This window comes from Recurvomyces mirabilis (assembly GCF_035927965.1).
Source record: "Recurvomyces mirabilis strain CCFEE 5264 chromosome Unknown scaffold_14, whole genome shotgun sequence".
NCBI classification, from domain to species: Eukaryota; Fungi; Ascomycota; class Dothideomycetes; order Mycosphaerellales; family Teratosphaeriaceae; genus Recurvomyces; species Recurvomyces mirabilis.
Window position 1 is genome coordinate 5738 of NW_027041948.1, and position 18613 is coordinate 24350.

At 53.1% G+C, this 18613-nt stretch overlaps 8 protein-coding genes across 8 annotated transcripts; 4 read left to right on the plus strand and 4 right to left on the minus strand.

Annotated features, from left to right (window-relative positions):
• Nucleotides 1–214: 214 nt before the first annotated feature.
• LTS14_005625 (uncharacterized protein) lies at nt 215–3849 on the minus strand (the record flags this gene model as incomplete). Its single annotated transcript, XM_064838323.1, has 4 exons — nt 215–450; nt 504–3392; nt 3441–3686; nt 3834–3849. 4 exons carry the CDS (start codon nt 3847–3849, stop codon nt 215–217), a joined length of 3387 nt encoding a protein of 1128 aa, XP_064693777.1.
• A 530-nt stretch (nt 3850–4379) lies between these two features.
• Nucleotides 4380–5655, plus strand: LTS14_005626 (uncharacterized protein; the record flags this gene model as incomplete). Its single annotated transcript, XM_064838324.1, has 6 exons — nt 4380–4424; nt 4734–4933; nt 4983–5085; nt 5136–5295; nt 5345–5396; nt 5445–5655. 6 exons carry the CDS (start codon nt 4380–4382, stop codon nt 5653–5655), a joined length of 771 nt encoding a protein of 256 aa, XP_064693778.1.
• A 992-nt stretch (nt 5656–6647) lies between these two features.
• LTS14_005627 (uncharacterized protein) lies at nt 6648–8679 on the plus strand (the record flags this gene model as incomplete). Its single annotated transcript, XM_064838325.1, has 2 exons — nt 6648–7269; nt 7325–8679. The coding sequence occupies 2 exons, from the start codon at nt 6648–6650 to the stop codon at nt 8677–8679; spliced, it is 1977 nt and encodes a 658-aa protein (XP_064693779.1).
• A 529-nt stretch (nt 8680–9208) lies between these two features.
• Nucleotides 9209–9858, minus strand: LTS14_005628 (uncharacterized protein; the record flags this gene model as incomplete). Its single annotated transcript, XM_064838326.1, has 3 exons — nt 9209–9323; nt 9406–9697; nt 9768–9858. 3 exons carry the CDS (start codon nt 9856–9858, stop codon nt 9209–9211), a joined length of 498 nt encoding a protein of 165 aa, XP_064693780.1.
• A 1200-nt stretch (nt 9859–11058) lies between these two features.
• LTS14_005629 (uncharacterized protein) lies at nt 11059–12848 on the minus strand (the record flags this gene model as incomplete). Its single annotated transcript, XM_064838327.1, has 3 exons — nt 11059–11094; nt 11147–12450; nt 12500–12848. The coding sequence occupies 3 exons, from the start codon at nt 12846–12848 to the stop codon at nt 11059–11061; spliced, it is 1689 nt and encodes a 562-aa protein (XP_064693781.1).
• Nucleotides 12849–14164: 1316 nt separating this feature from the next.
• On the plus strand, nt 14165–14879 carry LTS14_005630 (uncharacterized protein; the record flags this gene model as incomplete). The annotated part of the gene is made up of 2 exons (XM_064838328.1): nt 14165–14384; nt 14479–14879. The coding sequence occupies 2 exons, from the start codon at nt 14165–14167 to the stop codon at nt 14877–14879; spliced, it is 621 nt and encodes a 206-aa protein (XP_064693782.1).
• Nucleotides 14880–15044: 165 nt separating this feature from the next.
• On the minus strand, nt 15045–16248 carry LTS14_005631 (uncharacterized protein; the record flags this gene model as incomplete). The annotated part of the gene is made up of 4 exons (XM_064838329.1): nt 15045–15651; nt 15716–15931; nt 15986–16063; nt 16118–16248. The coding sequence occupies 4 exons, from the start codon at nt 16246–16248 to the stop codon at nt 15045–15047; spliced, it is 1032 nt and encodes a 343-aa protein (XP_064693783.1).
• Nucleotides 16249–16625: 377 nt separating this feature from the next.
• On the plus strand, nt 16626–17933 carry LTS14_005632 (uncharacterized protein; the record flags this gene model as incomplete). Its single annotated transcript, XM_064838330.1, has 2 exons — nt 16626–17797; nt 17852–17933. The coding sequence occupies 2 exons, from the start codon at nt 16626–16628 to the stop codon at nt 17931–17933; spliced, it is 1254 nt and encodes a 417-aa protein (XP_064693784.1).
• Nucleotides 17934–18613: the final 680 nt, after the last annotated feature.

Sequence of the window (18613 nt, forward strand, 5' to 3'; positions counted from 1 at the left end):
ATCCAGCCCCAGAGTTAGTCTGCTGGCCTCAGGCCTCAGTTCCTGACTCGTCACTGATGATTGAATTCCATGTCCGTAACAGTATCCCTGCACCCATTCATTACGTGCACTTTTTTCCCAAGCTTTTGTCCTAGCGGAAGCGACTATCTGCCAGTAGCGATGTACTCAGGGGGACCATCACCGTTCACAGCAAATATGCGGCTTGTGGCAGTACTCATGTCTGCCTAACGAGCGCGATATGCGCGCCCGCCTTTGTCGTTTCGCCTGCTTGCACCAACAACTTCTCGATCTTGCCCTCCTTCATGTCATCAGGTGCCTGCACCTTTATCTCAAGCTTCATTGCTTCGAGTATCACGATATCTTGCTTGGTCTTGACAGTCGCTCCCTCTTCTATCAAGATCTTCCATACGTTCGCATCAACAGGTGCATCGATGGTTGTGATGGCAGGATCTGAGAGACATGTCAGTATATAGCCACGAGGGAATGAAGATAATGCGACTCACCCGCCAATAGAGAATCAATCGTCCCGATATCGAGCTTGTTCTTCTCCTTGTCTTCCCGCCACTTCTGTAGCGATTCCTTCTCCGCCGTGATGAGCTCGTTCTGCACGTCAGCCTGTCTGTGACGCAGATCCTTTACTTCTTCTGCTGTGGCCTGGAGCAACTCGTTGTGCTCGGCCATGTCGAATTCGACATCTTCCCATTTGAACTCAAATTTGCCAGCTCGGAAGAGGCCCAATTGCTTGTTAAGCTCTTCTTCGGTGCATTGGTAGAAGGTAAGCAGGTCGAAATCTTGGAACAACCAGGGCTTTTCGATCGAGAAGCCTGCCTTGTAGCCAAGGTAATCAAAGCACGGCACCGTCCTCCCCAGCATCATGTAGCCTCCAGGACTGTCTACAGGGTAGATACTGGCGCAGCTACCACCCCAGCCAAAAGTACCTTCTGGCGTGTATACTCGCGAAGGATTCGTCTTGGGACATGACATGCGCTGACGAGGGTCGACTGGAAGCGAAACTGTATTCCCGCAGAAGAAGCCAACGACGACTGCCATCAGAGTGCCCTCCAGCATATTGCGCTTCAACTGATCTGCAGAAAAAGCATTGTTTCTTGCAACAAATTCCAGATTGTCGGGCAGATATGGTGCTTGTGGTCGTTGTGTCTCCATATAGCGCTGTGTGGCTTCCGTCTGCTCTTTGCTTTCGAAGGACAATGGTAGCTTGAATCTACGGCAGGGCACTTTGATCTTGCTAAGGTCGCCGAGGCTTCCTTCCAGGCCCTGCAGATGTGCCACAAGTTGATCGCGAGGTAGTCTTGACCCATCGTACAGGATGAGGAGAGACGTACAACAGCCCACGGTGTTGATGAGATGTGTCTTGAGCCATGACGGCGCATCGCGACCGTGAAGAGCCTTCTCGAGAGCAGTGACTCTACATCTGTGATTGAGGTCGAACTGCTCGTTGCCGTACTCAACAAGTAGATGATCGTCGCCACCTTGGCGATATCTGACTTGTGGCTCGTTACCTTGGGCCTGCTTCTCCCATATTACTGCCTGGCCAATTTCTCCAGATGGCTTAAAGCTCGCATCTAGAGGCTTCACGTCGTTGAAGCCGCCACTCTCAATGCCACGCTGTACGGTCGTGAGATATGCTTCCGTGTTCTTGCGCAACTCGAGTGCTTCGTCCAGGGAGACACGGATATAGCGCATAGTGTTGCCTGCTTTGATCTGGCCAAGCTTCCACCAGTCCGCTTTGATGACAGTAGTGGACGAGACGAATCCACCAAAGTTCGGACAGTCCACTGGGAAGATACAAGGGTCGTCTCCAGTCCAATTCAGAGTGCCCAAGGGATAGCCGTACTCGATCACGTTGCTAGGGTGACTTCCACCCTCTCCACCATCTGGCCTTGCCCACTTCGGCGCGTGAGGAGGCACAAGACGGATGCCGCTCCTGCTAGCATTGTGGGATACCTTGAACTCGCTGGAGTAAAGCATCTCGACATCCTCGTCGTCTAGATAGCCTTCTTGATGTGGACCTGGCATGCACATAATATCCCAATGCTCAACGTACTTGGGTCGAAGCTCTTCTGGGAGGGAAGGATGGCCACCGAGATTCTTGGGCAGATCCTTTTGTATAGCTAAAAGATCACCCGGAGCCAAAGCTCGGCCCTGATAGCCGCCAATAGCGACCAGTGGACTCGTGCTTTTCGAGCCGAAGTAGTCCGCTACAGCTGGAAACCCACCGTACACCGCCAGATACGATCGACATCCGCCGTCGATAGTCTTGCCGATCTTGAGCCGCTGCCCAGCTTTGATATGCTTCCTGGTCCACATCGGAACATCCTCGCCATCGAGTTTGAACTCCATAGGTGCGCCAGTCAGTGCGACTACAGCAGGACCGACGAACCGCAACTCTGGTCCACTGAGCGTGATCTCCAGTCCTTCTTTCCCTCGGTCGTTACCAACAAGCATGTTTGCAATGCTGAGGGCGATAGGATCCATAGGCCCGCTATGCGGTATACCTTTGCCCACACTCGGTCTACCCGGCAGATCTTGTATGAGCGTGTAGGCCCCCGCACTGATCACATCTATTGCGCTCGGCTGGAACTTGAAGCTCTTCAGGAATGAAGTGAGCGTGTGTCCTGACTTGAAGGTCTCATCTTGCATGATACCGGCTAAGAAGTCGAGATTTGTTGGTGGCCCGCAGATGCTCGAGCGTGATAGGACAAGGTCCATACCCTTGATCGCAGCCTCGCGCGTCTTCGCATGGTTCATCACCTTGGCCAGTAGCGGGTCGTAATTAGGCGATACTTGGGTGCCGGTGAACACCCATGTGTCAATTCTCGAGCCTTCGAGCTCTGACCATTCCACTTTTTGAAGCAAGCCTGGAGAGGGCGCATAGTCCCGCAAAGGGTTCTCGGCGTAGACTCTGGCTTCGACAGCGGCACCTATGGGCTTTGATGGTTGATGTTCCTTCAATTGCTCGGCCGATAGCCCATTCCTACCTGCCAGCTGAGCGTCCGCTTGCCTCAGCATTAGTTCGACCAGATCAACGTCATAGACCATCTCTGTGATGCCGTGTTCGACCTGTAGTCTGGTGTTCATCTCAAGGAAGTAGAAGTCTCCAGTCTTGTCGTCTACAATGTACTCGATGGTCCCTGCCGAACCGTACTTCACCGATTCTGCGAGGCTGACGGCAGTGGCGCCCAGCTTCTCACGCAGCTCGAGATGCTTCTCAACGAAGGGTGAAGGACACTCCTCGATGACCTTCTGGTTGCGTCGCTGTATGGAGCACTCTCGCTCTCCGAAGTGAATGGCTTGACCTTGACCGTTTCCGAAGACCTGAACCTCGATATGGTGGCCTTCGGCAATGTAGCGCTCAATGAACATACCAGGATCTGTAGTGCCATCAGCTTGAATCTCGAAGTATGGCTACCATTTCTCACTCTTGAAAAGTGTCTCTCCACGAGACCGTACAGTTTCGAAGCCTTCGCGTACATCGTCTGCGTTGTGACAAACCACCAGACCCATGCCGCCTCCTCCACCAGTAGCCTTCAGCATGACGGGGAAACCAATGCGCTCGCTCTCCTTTATGGCATCTCCGGCACTCTCGACCAAGCCTTTGGTTCCCGGCACTATGGGCACGCCTGCCTTCTCTGCAAGCTCGCGGGCAACATGCTTAATGCCAAAGGCTAGAGTATGTTCTGTCAGCTAGTATGCGATGAAACCATGGTCTGTAATAGCCACCTTCAATGGCCTCTGGGGATGGACCGCACCAGGCTAGTCCAACTTCGCCGACCGCTCTTGCAAAATCAGCGTTTTCCGACAAGAAACCATACCCTGGGATGATAGCATCGGCGTCCTGTTCTTTTGCTATTCCGATGATCGCATCGCCGTCCGTGTATGCAGTGCTGTTCGAACCGGGTAGAAGTACGGCTTCATCTGCTTGAGAGACGTGGAGAGAAGCCTATGTACGATGTAATCATGATCAGTCCTTGGTCTAACACAGCGCTCGCCCACGGAATTGAAGAGCGGCCCGTTGATACTGCATCGACCGAATCCTTTGCCAATAGACTCCGGGACTACTTTGTGACGACCTAGGTACGAATACTAGTATGAAGGGTGCGACATACCGCGTCTGCAGCAGTGTAAATACTAATCGTTCGTATACCTAGTTGTCTCGCAGTGCGGATGATCCGGACACTTTGTATGGGAAAATGTTATCAGCTGAACCACGTGGCGAATAGAACCGAGCGTTTATGCGTACGCTATCTCGCCTCTGCCGGACGTCAGTATGGATAATCGTCAAATGTTTCAACGAGCTTCGCCTACCGATTCGCAATCAAAACACTCTTGATCTTCTCCATCATTGCAAAGCCGTCAGCATGTCAGATCTTCTGCAATACGATCGAGATGTTCAGAACGTTCGCGTAAGAACTCCGCAATCGAGTTTGCATAGACGTAGGTGGTATCTTGCGATGATAAGCTCGTCTTTCTCCGCACATGAGGGGCAGACGAGCTCGGCAGGTCCATAGTAATAGCGTCGTCGCGACAGCAACGTCATATATCGGCCACTGCTGCATTTGTGCTCGCAAACAACATCCTGCAGCAAGAAGACATAATATATCAGCATCGACCAAAGAAGAATCATGGGCCCAATCAGAAAGAAAGTCCATATAAACGTTGATGTGCGTCGCAGTCCTCGATCGCTACCTGCAATATGAATTTGACAAACTTAGCTCGGCGAGGGCTACGGCAACTTCAAGTGTGGACCGGACGACGAACTCATCCCACTGATCGATCACGCAAATGTGGCCTGCGGCTTCCATGCTGGCGACCCCCTGATCATGCAGGAAACAGTGCGAGCATGCAAGAAGCACAACATCGCGATTGGTGCACATCCTGGTCTTCCAGATATCCAAGGCTTTGGCCGACGAGAGTGAGCGGGCTACATTACTTTTGCAAAACGGAGACTTACAATTGTGCAGGATTAAGATGAGCCCGGAAGAACTGACGGCCATGATCCGCTACCAAGTCGGTGCATTGAAGGCTTTCCTGGAAGCAGAGGATGTGCCTCTGCATCATGTCAAGGTCGGCTAGTCTGTCGTTGCCAGTCCCGGATGAAGCTGATCTCGATGCAGCCTCACGGCGTTCTCTACGGCATGATGTATCGTGATCGCGAAGTGTGCCGTGCAGTGTACGAGGGCGTTCCCAGGGGCACACCTGTGTTTGGTCTGGCGGGGACGTTCCACGAGGAAGTTGCTAAGGAGCTGGGACTGCCTTTCGTTGCCGAGCTTTATGGTATGGTAAAGTCCCTATCACTCTCAACCAAAGCTGACCAGGTGCACAGGTGATGTCAAGTACAACAAGGATAAGACCCTCGTGATCGACCGGAAGAAGAAGTATGCTTCCGCTCCCGTCCATGTCGATGAATGCTGATCCACGTGCAGAGCCTGGACTCCCGAGGAGACAAAGAAGCACATCTCATCTCAGGTCAATAACTCCTCCGTGACAGCGGTGAGTGGTGAAGAAGTAGATCTGCCTCTCGGCGACCACGATGTCAGTCTATGCTGCCACAGCGATAGTCCTGGTGCCGTCCAGATCGTCACTGCTGCGAGACAGATGGTGGATGAGTTCAATAAGAAGAATGGGTTTGATTGAGCGGCTCGAAGCGTATATAGTCCAGTAGGCATGCATGTGCTGATAAAGATCGCAGAAAGCCTCTATCGGGCCACCGTAGCTTTCAGGCTTCCAGCAGTGCTTCTGTAAAACAAGTGCGCGTTCTTGGACATCGTCTTGGCTGGGTGAGGCATTGAGGGTAACCTCGCTGGCTCAAAGGTGCAGCAGATCTTCGCTTGATTCAAGTCTGCGGACTGTTCAAGAATTATGTTCCCGTTACCACGAAGTCCAGGTTGCTGGAACCGAAGTTTTGGGTTGCCGGTATGCGGTCTACAATCATGATCTCATTTAGTCCAGTAGAAGAGGTACAACTTTGCTGGTCGAAATCACCCTCTGTCGCGTTCCTTTCATACCATCGTCTGTGTCGCAAACACGTCGGACGTGCGCAAAGTACTATCTCAACGGAGGTTTTATTAACGTCGCGTAGAGCCGTGATGACGCGCTTGGTAAACATAGCAACAAATTTCCATCTAAGCATTTTCTCGGCAGCCGCGGGAATGCTTTTCGTCTGAAACAGGGCTAGCTTCTATCTCTCCTTTCTCAAACAAGGCATCTTCAGCAACAACGACGGCGCTAATAATTTGGTCGAGCCGGCTGATGTGCCTGCTAAAGACTGTCGCCAACACTGAGTTCCTCTGGCATCCGGCGACGCTGACTTAATGCTCTTCGGATATTGCTGATAGCTCGCACTCTGTCCCGGACCTACCAAGCGTCACCGACTTGCTTACTACACTAAGCGTAATAAGCTCTAAGCTTCATCCGGACCTTCCGCTGCAGCATTCCCTCCATCTCCGCCCATCGCTATCTGTGCAACGACATTGCATGTTCTGTGGGAGTCAATCGCGCTTCTGAAGGTGCTACGGTCTAGCCTGGAGACAACAGCCTCTACCATACTCCGACCAGAGCCGCAGGAATTTTGAAGCCGCCACTACGAGATTTGAGCTTGGTGGCGCTGCCGGACCTGGGCAGCCACAATGGGCGACTACTTCGTGCAGCAGCGACGACCCAACAGCGCTGTCAACTCAGACCGGCTCAATGTGCCTCCACCATCCCCGGGTGGAAGATCCATGCGTACAGCCTCATCACGTGACAGCCTACGACCTCCCTCCAGTATCAGGATCCGCAGACTTCCTTCGCATCTTTCACAGCAACAACCGCGACCAGGGTCACAGGCCAGCGACGAGGGCGTAGATGTCGCGGACCAGGCATTCGCTGGAGGCCGCCGACGAAGTTCTTCCGCACCCCAGCGCTATCAGCAGCATCTCCAGCCGCCATCGAATGAGCTTGCGCGGCAGCGGACTGCAGATCTTCCACCACATATGCGGACCATCAACGAAGGCTCGGCTTTGCCACAAGAGACACCTTATCATGAGGCTGTCGAGACGCCAGGCGCATTTACGCCCTTCGGTCTGAACACGCCAATGGAGCAACCCCCAACTCCAGGCGCTACCACTGCTATGCATAGTGCTGGCAATGCAGCGCAGCGCAACAGAGGACTCCGACGCTTCCGAAGTGGTACAGTGGGTAATCGTTCTGACGACCATAATGCGCCGGATGTCTACGATTCAGATGTTGTGGACTTTTTGGATCTCATCGGTACGCTCAAAGTGACTCAAATATTTGCGACGATGTATACTGACCTGCCTTGCAGACCCAGAAGTACGCGCCATTGGCACACTTACTAACATTCAGAATTCGTTATTCGTACCAGACCTTGGCGGTCTGATCAACAGAAGGCCAACTTACACTCTAACGCCACGAAAAACCGATCTCGAGGGAGGTAGACCACGCTCGCGTGCAGGTACTAGAGCCACAGCACGACCACCCAATGCACGACTGCCGACGATTGGGCAGGAAGACAGCCAGGCTGGAATCGAATTGAGCTCGCCGAAGAGAGAGCGCAAGACGTCCATCTCTTCTCAGCTCTCCGACTCTCACTATGCTGTTTTACCCCACGGTGTCGATCTGGAAGGCTGGACGCAGGAGGATGTGGACGAGCTGAATGATCACGTACGCCACCTGATGCACTCTCGGCGTGAAGGCTTCAAGCGTAGCATGAGAGGCTTCCGCCAGTATGTTAGCCGACCTTTGGGATTGTTCGTCACCACCTACGCCACCCTCGTCACACTTTTTGGTGCTGCCTGGGTCTTCTGCTTGATCGGCTGGATCTACGTTGGCTCGAAGCAGGACTACTTCATCAACATCATCGACAACGTCTTGGTCGCCTTCTTCGCCTTGATGGGAGACGGTCTGGCACCGTTCCGAGCAGTGGATACATACCACATGTGCTTCATCGCACACTACCACCATCTAACCTGGCGGCTGCGGAAGGAGAAGAATCTGCCATCACTGGTAGATCACAACGACCTTCCGGATCGCCGTGTCAACGGCAACGCAGAGGACATCATCGATAAAGAAGAGACGGCCGAGTTCTCCGTCCTATCGCCACGCCAGCAGAGACGCTTGGCATACCACCAGGCCAAATTCAGCAAAGCCCACACTTTCTACAAGCCTCACGAGACTGCCACCCATCATGCTTTCCCCCTCCGCCTCCTCATCACCGTCGTCGTCCTCCTAGACTGCCACAGCCTGTTCCAAATCGCCCTCGGATCCTGCACCTGGTCCATCGACTACCACGTCCGGTCCGAAGCCCTGACCTCCTCCATCCTCGCCTGCTCCCTGACTTCCAACATCGTAGCCGGCATCATAATCTCCATCGGCGACCACCGGACCCGCAAGAAGGATGTTCTGGAACGCATTAAACGACAAGAGCTGACCGAAGAAGCCATCGGCCACGTCCAACAGAAACGCAATACTTTCGAGGCGGGCCGTAGTATGGATGTTGATCGTGCGACGGGACAAGCGAGTGGTGTGGATGCTGGTCCAGGTAGTAAGACTACTACTGACAGTACTGCTAATAGCCAGCCGCCTGCGAAAGGGGCGGAGTTTGCCAAGTATGATTGGCACAAGGATAATGGGGATACTGCTGTGCGGAGCTTTGCATAAGGAGATTGGATAGATTGTCTTGTTTAGGGTACTGCTGCGTTTCTAGCGTGTTTGGATATCGTGAGCGTCTCCTCCATACCGTAGACTCTAATAGACGTTTTTCTTTGTTCTGATCGCAATGGTCTTTTGCTTACTTCGAACTACATCTTCGGAGACTGCTTCTTGGCCGACTTTTCCATGAGGGTGAGCGCGGTCCTGCGCAAAGGAAGTGAATGCCGTAAGAGGGAGTCCGGATGAGTACTTCATAATAAGAGAGATACGAAAGGTCAGATTTGAACCCTACTTGCGCCACGCTAGGAAACCCGCGGAAATCTGCGAGTGGGTATCATAATCTTCGCTACAGGGAACACCAGCGGGCTGCGTAGAACAAGCAATAACGTTATCCAATCTTGCCTCAAGAGGGAGATCCAGGCCTTCCCTTACACCAAGAAGCTGCCACGATCCATGGGCTCCAACCATATCATGCCTTCATTAGTCCTGACCGCATAGCCTCCTGATATCGACTCTTCTCACCATGCCTCGGTCTGCTTTACACACCCTCCTGAATGTTAAGGTTCGGATCAGCCTTGCCGTTGTTGCTCGTGCGGCCGCGCGTGCGCAGGACGTGAAGGACTGCCATGGCCGTTGTGCCGGCGAACGTGAGCCTGCAAGCAAAAACCCCAATTAGCAAGTACCCCAGAAGCAACAGAAACCGGGTTTCTCCACGACTTGTGAGATCAGACATACCACTCAAAAGCGGCGAAAACACAAGCCGCTTTAGCCGCCGCACACACATGTCCGAAGCACACGCGATCGCTCAAGAAGACGGCCAGCGCAATGAAGCCCGCGAACCAGAAGAGCATGGTCAGGGTCTCGACGCCCAGGATGGCGAATTTATGGTGCGCGACGGTTTCGGAGAAGCGCCATGGGACGATGATGAGGTAGAGGAGGGCGAGGATGGTCCAGACGGAGGTGAAGACTAGGAAGTTGATTTGGGAGGGGGCGAGGGCGTGCCAGTAGTTTGTCCACCAGTTGGCGACTGTACATCAAGTCGTCAGTATGGTGCGCGCGATCGTCATGTAGTTTTTGTGGTTAGGTGGATAGCGTACCATATGCTGTTACACCGAGGACAATGATCGCTAGTATGCTTTGCACCACCCGCAGCGCAAGCACTATCACTCTTCCATCGAAACCTGCCATGTCGGCTCAGTTAGTCGCTCTCGCGTGGTCGCAACGGTCGTTCGTGAGGTTAAATCGATAGTAGTATCCAAATCGTCTCTTCGATTGACCAAGAGATGGCGGGGGCGCACGGCGCGTGTCTTGGACGCGATCGGTTCCAGGAATTTGGTTAGGGATGGAATGCTACTATATCACAACTCGCCGGGAGTTACAATGAAGGATATCGTGGGCGGTAGTTATTGTAATCGTAGAGTACTCGTAGATGTAGTGAAGGAGAGTGTGGTATTGTGCGCAGGCAAAAGATGGATTGGTTCATATGGAGGCGCGTTTCAGACACCCGGTCGCATCAGCAGGCCACCCTCAAAATTGTAATAATTGATCGGCAGGGCAAGCATCAGCCACGAACGAGACGTCGGTGGTGCGTCGGTGGTGCGTGCGAGGCGACTGCCGTGGTTTCGGTAGTGATTGGATTGCGATTACTTTCGGCTTTTGACTTGCTTCGTTTGGTGTGCGTTTTGTAATGATACCGAAGGCAGGAACGGAGACTACACGATGAGGATACCCTGTGATAGACCATACGCTCGCAGTACATGGAACTCATCCTCTAGCTTCTTCGTTCTTCGGACTGGAAAACAACAAAAGACATGGTTGGCGATCGTGGCGCGTGATCACCTTAAGCCAACGCCATCAACGTCACAATGCAGCCGCACCGCCACCTCGACATTGATATGGCCTTTTGCTTGCGTAGTCGCCGAGCCTCGTGCTCGAAATACAGGTATCGAACTATTGCTCTGCGCCTTCGCCGGGACTACTGCCATGCCCGCTACAGCGCCGCGGCATGACGAGGCTCACCTGGCTCAGCGCAGCTCAAGGCCGTACTGAGTGCACCAAGCTTAGACATATCCTGCTGGCTAAGGCCGAGATATCAGCGGTAACATTGCGTCTTGTTGTGAAGACCTGAAAACGAAGACATGATTCTACCACGAAATGACCGTACCCTATCAGGACGTTTTCCTTCGGGATAGTTCGGTACATTTGGCTCAGTTTTCACATCGACTCGATGTGTGACTTTGCGACCGCCGATAGCACCAATGGCACGTCGGGGGACTTCTGATCGCTTATGTTCAGGTTCAGTATCATTTGCATATGTCTCGCATATCGTCGCATCATGAAACGCGAAACGTAGGAGCAAGGGCTTACAATCGCAGCTCCATTCGCTATCTACTCTGTTTGCTTCTTGCCAACCATAGCACGCCACTGCGATGCTGTCAGCAGTGTATGTAAAGTCATGCGGCTTTGGTAATCTCACCTTTGGATTGAGGAAGTAGACAGGAATCCCGAGCAGGAATATGCCGCAGAATGCACCCAGAAGGATCATATATGCTGTCAGGTAATTGAACCTGTGGACCAGTGGAATGATGCCGAACGATGCCGCTGTTCTCGCCATTAGCTTCACCAACTCGGACGCTTTTCTCTCATCCCACTTACCGAAAGATACGATGTTCTTCGAACCGACGACCATGACGAGCGCAGGACCTGGATTCTGCGGATACGCTTCAGCTGCAAAGTGCGTACCCGTGACGAGCGCCACGATGAAGCCAATATTGAATAACGTCCAGCCCATGATGATACCCCAGGCACTATGAGCGGCAGGATTCTGGGCCGTCACACCATAGATGATAATGCCGATCGCACTGACTAGGGACGGAAATGCCAGCGTAATCAGGATATCCTCTGGCCGATGGACACCGCCCCGTCGCGAAGCCATATAAAGAATGAGCTTGTCGGACAAAGGACCTGCTAATGCCATTGCGACGATGGCCGCGGGAAAGCCGCCGCAGTTGATGAGCCCGACTGAGGCCATGGACCATCCGAAGTCGGTCGTCAGAATCTCGCCGTAGGTGAGTGACATGGCTATTGTGACCCCGAGGCTGATTGAAGTCGCCAGGATCGCCCAGATAACGCCCGGCGAGCTCAAGGAAGACACCATCTTGACAAGTGCTCCGCCTCCGACCCGGAAAGCATTCGGGACAGCCGAAGTGACCGGGTTCAGACTGCGGACATAAGACACACGCGGGCCAAACTCATTATTCGCCTGACCTTCCAGCGTAGCGCCAAACCGTTCTCGTGCCTCGGCATCAGTAAGAAGCATGGTATGTCCAAACTCATCCGTATAGCAAACCTGCCCCTCCATCGCCATCGGCGACCGCGAATACCTCGTCTCCGGCACCAAGAAGAAGATCAACGCGAACCCCACCGCCCCCAGAATCGTTAATAACCAATAGAACCACCTCCACGACGTCTCGGCCACCAGGAACCCAACGGTGATGGTGAAGATGTTCCCGATGAAGTTCTGGAAACCCCAGTAGCAGGCGAAGAGAAGGCCGCGTTCGTCGAGGAAGGAGATGTCGCTTATAATTAGCGGGAGCACGGATTCGGTGGCTCCTGTCGCGATGCCTTGGAGGATGCGGCACGCCATGTGGCTGTTGTAGGTTGTGCTCTTCGCGGCGCCGATGGTAGAGGCGAAGATCAGGGCGCAGCAGCCGAGGAGGACCGGGCGGCGACCAAACATTATGGAGCACGGGAGCATTACGAAGGCGCCTGCGCCACGGTCTGTGTCAGTGATGGACGGGTTACCGTATGCTGGAAATTCCAGACTCACCTAACGCCATAACCAAACTCGGATACGTAGTCAAATTCACCACCTGCTGGATCGACTTCCCCTGCGGAGCATAAAGCGCGATCCAGAAGGGCAGGATCGAGCCCGCGCCGCCTACCAGGACTAAGGAGAAGATGGCGTAGAAGCAGGTCGTGATGATGATGCCGAGTTTGCGCCACTTGCTCAGGTTGAGAGGATCATTGGGGTCGGCGGAGGGGATCGGGATGCGGCGGACTTTGCCGGTCGAGTCGAGGAGGTCGACGTCGCCGGTGTGGTTGGGGAGGTGGAGGGTGGTGGGTTTGGCTAGTTCGATGGATTCGGCTTGTATGCCGGCTTTTTCGGGGAGCGACATGGTGAGTGTTTGTGTCTTGGTTCCTCACGCACGTCGTGATTAATCTGTCCCAAGAGGTGTGTAGCTAGTTCCGTTCAAAAGAAAGTCTACAGTTTCGTCTGCCACGCAGAAGATGGTGCTGTATGCATATGTATGCCTTCGGCAACGCCCACATGGCACCATCGTCGTCCCGACCGAGAAGTCTGGTACTGTATTCTCAACCGCCCCGAACCGAATGTCTTGATTCTCGTCTGAGGGTTGGGATACCTCGTGGCCAGGTTTTGACTTTCGCACGCCCACAGTCTCCGTGAATTTAGCCCCACGTTGACAGGTTCCCCGCATGGATGTCGAGTCAGTCGTCTTCACTTTCCGGACAAGGGCCTCGACTTGGTGAGGTCGAGCCCGAAACCGGGAACGAGTGGTCAAGCGACGAACATGAACTGCATGTGTTCTCTCTCTCCAGAGCAAGTACTGACACAGATCTGTCCTCACCAAGGAAGTCACCTTCGAATTGACATTGTGGGACGCGCTTGTTCTCAGCTGGCTACGCTCAATCCCAAAGATGTCACAGCGCCATCGAACACGAGCTGCTACAGTATCCCTTGGCCAGACGTGGCACCCGAAGCACACTTCCGCCAAATGATGGATATTGCTGAGTACGACTTCGATGAGTCATGGGCGATTATGATGGAGCAGTCCCCGTAACCAAGCCAATTTCAAGCCATGGGAAGCTGTCACCAATGTGCCTGCCGTATCTAGGTTGCCGAGCCCAGGCACGGTTTGCTAGTATCAGCATCGGATTTGCAAAAACAACTTTTGAGCAAGACGATTCGAGCCAGAAGACCTTGCAGCATGGTTAACAACAAGGAATCGAGGCTCACCGTCAAGGTGCAGGTACTTCCATCAGAACCAGGTCATTCAAAGAACGAAAAGAACACGCGAGGCTCACTTGTGTGACAGATGTCTTTCACTCCTGTTTGGAATGCTGCGCCTGGTTCCAAGATGAGGCTAAAAATCCGCCGGATTTCGCGAGTGTCTCTCTTCGTGCTTCTTCGTGCAACGACGACAGGATACTCCTTCAGCCCGGTGCTACAGATTTTTCCCTGGCTCTTTGTTTAAAGGCCTAGCTCGATGTCACGATGAGTATCTGTACAGGGCTAAGGTACACATCCATTGTTGCTGTGGGCCTTGTGAGTTCTCGAGCAGTCTGCACCAGGGAAGCAGATGAAGCATGTTATAAACGCCTGCTCGAACAACCCAAAATCTCAATCTCTCTTACATTTCCTACAATTCCCCTTTAACATTTTGACGACACTGCTAGAGGCTATCTCATCACTATGGCTCTGACCACTTGCTTCCACTACATCTCCCTACTTTTTGGTCTGTACACTATCGTTCTTGCGGACTGCGGCACAGCCATTCAATTGGAGGACCTCGAAGCCTTGAACATGACCTGGGTCGAACCTGACAAAGCCTCTAATACCTCTACCGGGATGCTGGTCCCCGACGAGAGAGCAGCCGGGCAGTTACCAAGCACGCAGTCCCACTACTGCGGTGGTATGCCTCCCCATCCAGACCAATGCAGTTGAGCCTATTCTCCTCGATGGCAGAATGCCCTTGCTAACGAAGCCCTTCATATGGGTCATTGTAGGTCAAAGTGTCTTCAACCCCGAAAATTATGGTCCGGATATCTTCTCAGCACAGGCCTTGCTGTTGTTCGATAGGCAGGCTACAGGCGCCAACGGCCATAGTTATCCGGACATTTTCCAAAATGTCGAAAACCTGAGCCCCATAGTATGCGACATTGCCGGTTACGATGGTCCGTACTACGAATGGCCTGTGAAGCCTACTGGGGGCTTTTGCGTTGTGGGCCGGTGGCCAGGGCCAGATCGGATGATTCTTGGTGTTATCGAGATCTGCGTTCCCAACTTTCCCGGCCCCCAGAAGAGAAGGAAGTCTGGCTTCTTTTGCGGCTTCTTGACGCACAGAGGCATGCCCTATAACGGTTTTCGAATGTGTCAGGTGGTTCCAGGTACAGGCGCGGGCCCCTAAACGCTGAGTCAAGAGTAGTAGATGTGATCAGTAACGTGTACGCTGTCTAATGGCCCATAAGTGTAGCTTATGGTTACAGTCCGTTGGTGGCAAATCAAGGCGACTTTCAGGCAGTGATATCATAAGCTAAAACGAAAGTCGTACATGGTATATGTGTGCTCATATCTACGCCTCGGCCTTGATATACGGAATACCAGTAAGCTTGAATGTGCGCTCGTTCATCTGCGGCTTGTTGATAGGCTCGAACCTGTTGTGTGGGTCATCCTCGCCATCGCGCTTGGCGACATTGCTGCCAGTGTGTCTGGCATTGGGCCAGTGAGTTGTGCCGACCCATCGCTCATATGCCCCCTTCTTCTTGATCAAATCCTCTTGCGTTGCATCATTGACAGGCATGTAGCATGTGTAGATGGCGAACCGTGGTTGATTCGTCTTCGAGCTCAAGTTGTAATGTGCAGTCCTGGAGTCCCACACCAACAGGTCGCCTGGCTCTGCGCAGACCTTGAGCCATTCGCAATTCTTGTTCTTCAACCATTCCATGCCTGCGTCGGTAAAGCCGAACCATTCTGGCGTCCAGGCAGGGATGCGAGGCTCGTTGATGAACTCCTTGTGGAATTGTTCCGATAGGTTGTGGCTACCCTTGCAGACGATGAGTCCACCGTCGTCAGGGCCGTTGGGCAGGAGGTTGACCAGACCCTGCAAGCATCTGAAGCCTGGCATGAGCGGGTCCTGGTCTTGGTGAGGCCAAGGCTTGTTTGCTGGAATATCCTTACGCCTGGAATTCCATGTCAGCTAAGAGCGTCACGGGTCGATATTCAGGGTAGGTCAAGGTGACATACTTTGGGAGTGTGAAGTTGATGGCATCGAAGGAGACGATGAGATCCTGGTCGTCGTAGACCGACTCGAACGCGCCCACCACCCCAGGCTCACCACGGACAGCCCATACGAAGTCTTCGTGTGTCACGCCATACTGCAAACACATACCCTTCTCGTTGATCGCTGGTAGGTTGTCTTTGTGCACCGTCGACATATCGTTCCGGTCGAAGCCGAGATTGCTAAGGTCATGTTAGTAAGAGTACCAATCGCGGACGCTCGAGACAGCGACTCACAAGCCTTCGAGCCAGCTGTACATCTGGTCGGCATATTTGTCTGCTCGCTCGCGAGGGATGGCACCCTTGATGACAGCGCTGATAGAGGTCAGCAATCTTTCCTGGAGACATTTTCCGCGGTTCTCTGCTCACTATCCGTCCCTCACCAAGTCGTCTCTCCAGTCACCGAACACTGGGTCGGATCCATCAACCTTCATCCGCCGGCTTTGGGCTGGACGGATGGCGGGTGGAGCTTGCTCGGTCTGAATCGTGGTCGTTGCCATTGTGTTTGTGTTCGATATCGAAGTATGTCTTCTAATTGATGTAAGGACTGTCTGGCTAATCTTGTTGGTAGATTTGATGTGTCTTGTACTGACATTTCGAAGAGTATTGGAAGGGAATGGTGTGAGTGCCCACTCTTTCCATCGGAAGTCCCTGGATCACGGGGATATGTGGGCGTGATCTGCAGGATCCACGAATCGAGAACATTTCTGCCCCACCCACCGGATACTCGTGCAGTACAGCGCCCGAGCAACGCTGCTATGTGGTCGATGAGGGCCTGGTTTCGTAGTCCTTTCCCTTTGAGATGCCATTCTCCTTCTCTAACACAGCTTCGTGATCGATCCAGCGACAAAACTAGAGCAAGTCATCAGCCTCTAGAATGCCTTCAGCGGTGCCATTCCAGATTGTCGTTGTTGGTGGTGGTATAGCTGGGCTTTGCGCTGCCATTGCGCTGCGTGGACCTGGTCGACAAGTAACGATATTGGAACAGTCAAGACTATTGTCCGAGATTGGCGCAACAATCTCCCTGCAACCGAATGCCTCTCGAATACTTGCCAAAGAATGGAAGCTGGGAGCGCAACTCGATAAAGCCGATGGCATGGTTGACGAAGGCTTCCGGATATTCAATGTCGAAGGCAAGATGGTGAATTCAGTACCACTTCTTAGCAAAACCGAGTATGGCGGTGACCGGATGATGTATCACAGGCAGGATCTACACAAGGCATTGCAAGCTGCAGCTCTAGACCCAGACAGAAGTGGCCCACCAGCAATTGTGCGGACAGCGTCACGAGTGGCCAGTTGTGATTGTGCGACTGGGTCGGTGACCTTGGAAAGCGGCGAGGAGATATATGGCGATGTCATTGTAGGAGCAGACGGCATACACAGCGTCCTGCGCGATGCCGTAGTGGGCGAGCACATCAACACAATTCCCACCGGACTATCGGCCTATCGTATGGTACTGCCGAATTCCGTACTAGAACAGAAATGTCCGACCTTCTGCGAGCACATCAAGCCGAGAGAACCAGCCACATCCATGATGATGGCGCACAGCTGCCGCTTGATAATGGGTCCTGCCCGGCAAGGTGACATCTTCAGCATCGTAGGGCTCGTACCAGACGAGAAGATGAACGAGGATGCCAACCAGAAACAATCTTGGGTGTCGCGTGGTGACTTGGACAAAATGCTGGATACATACCGAGATTTCCCAGAGTGGATGAGAGACGTGTTCAAGCAGGCGGATGATCTAGGTCTATGGCAGCTTAGAGATACTGATCCGCTATCGGCGTGGACGAAAGGGCGTGTGATTCTGATCGGCGATGCTGCACATGCGATGCTTCCAACGCAAGGTCAAGGAGCATCACAGGCAGTGGAGGACGCGGAGGCTCTGGGTGCTTTTTTTGCGGATGTCGATACGGTGCCATCTGTCGAACGCGTCCAGCAGTCGTTGAAAGAGATCGTTGAGTGTCGCTACGAGCGAGCCAGTCTTATCCAAAAGTACTCACGCGATGGCGCAAAGCCGGCCACTGAGAAAGGGTCCACGGAGGTAAAGATGTGAGTGTTCATGCCAGACATTAACGCATCTTGGACCTGCTGACAGCCCTACAGGAGCCCAGCGGACTTCATGGACTACAATTGCACGTATCCGGGTGCGAAAACGTGGTTTGCGCGGCAGACAGCCAAAGCATGATTGACCATTCCCATGACTCGCAAAATCTCATCAAGCCACACTTCGACTTCCGTCTCATCTCCACATGTTTCCGAACCCCTCTTGTCCAGGACATCCGAAACACTCTCCTCTTGAATGCAGCTCTCCCACCCAAGCCGCATTCCTTGACCATCCCACTATGGCCCTAAGCGACCTCAAACGCTCGCGTTCATCATCCGATGTCCATGGAGATGCACAGTCACGCCCACCATTCGCCTGTCAAGTATGCTCACGCTCATACGAGCGAGCGGACCACCTGTCCCGACATCTTGATTCTCGTAAGGCCTCACTGGTGTGGTTAGTTGTCGTACACGATCAAGCATAGTTGACGATGAATAGATCGCAATGAGAGATCCTTCAAATGCAACGAGTGCCCACGAGGCTTCAATCGAAGGTGAGCGTTGATCGATATACTCTCTTGCACAAGCGAACCTATGTCGTTCCTTAATTCGGGTCTGAGAATTGCACCGACTGGCTCGTAATAACAAATGTCACCTTCTCGGTGAGGTTGATACGTTCGTTGCTCTCACTTAAGGAATAGCTCTGGGTATACCGTGCTTGTATTCCAAAGAAAGTTGATCAGTCTACGGCAATCACAACTCACTACAAGTTGTCCAGCATCGTATGGGCGAGCGCAGACTAATCATTCTTCAATTTCAGAG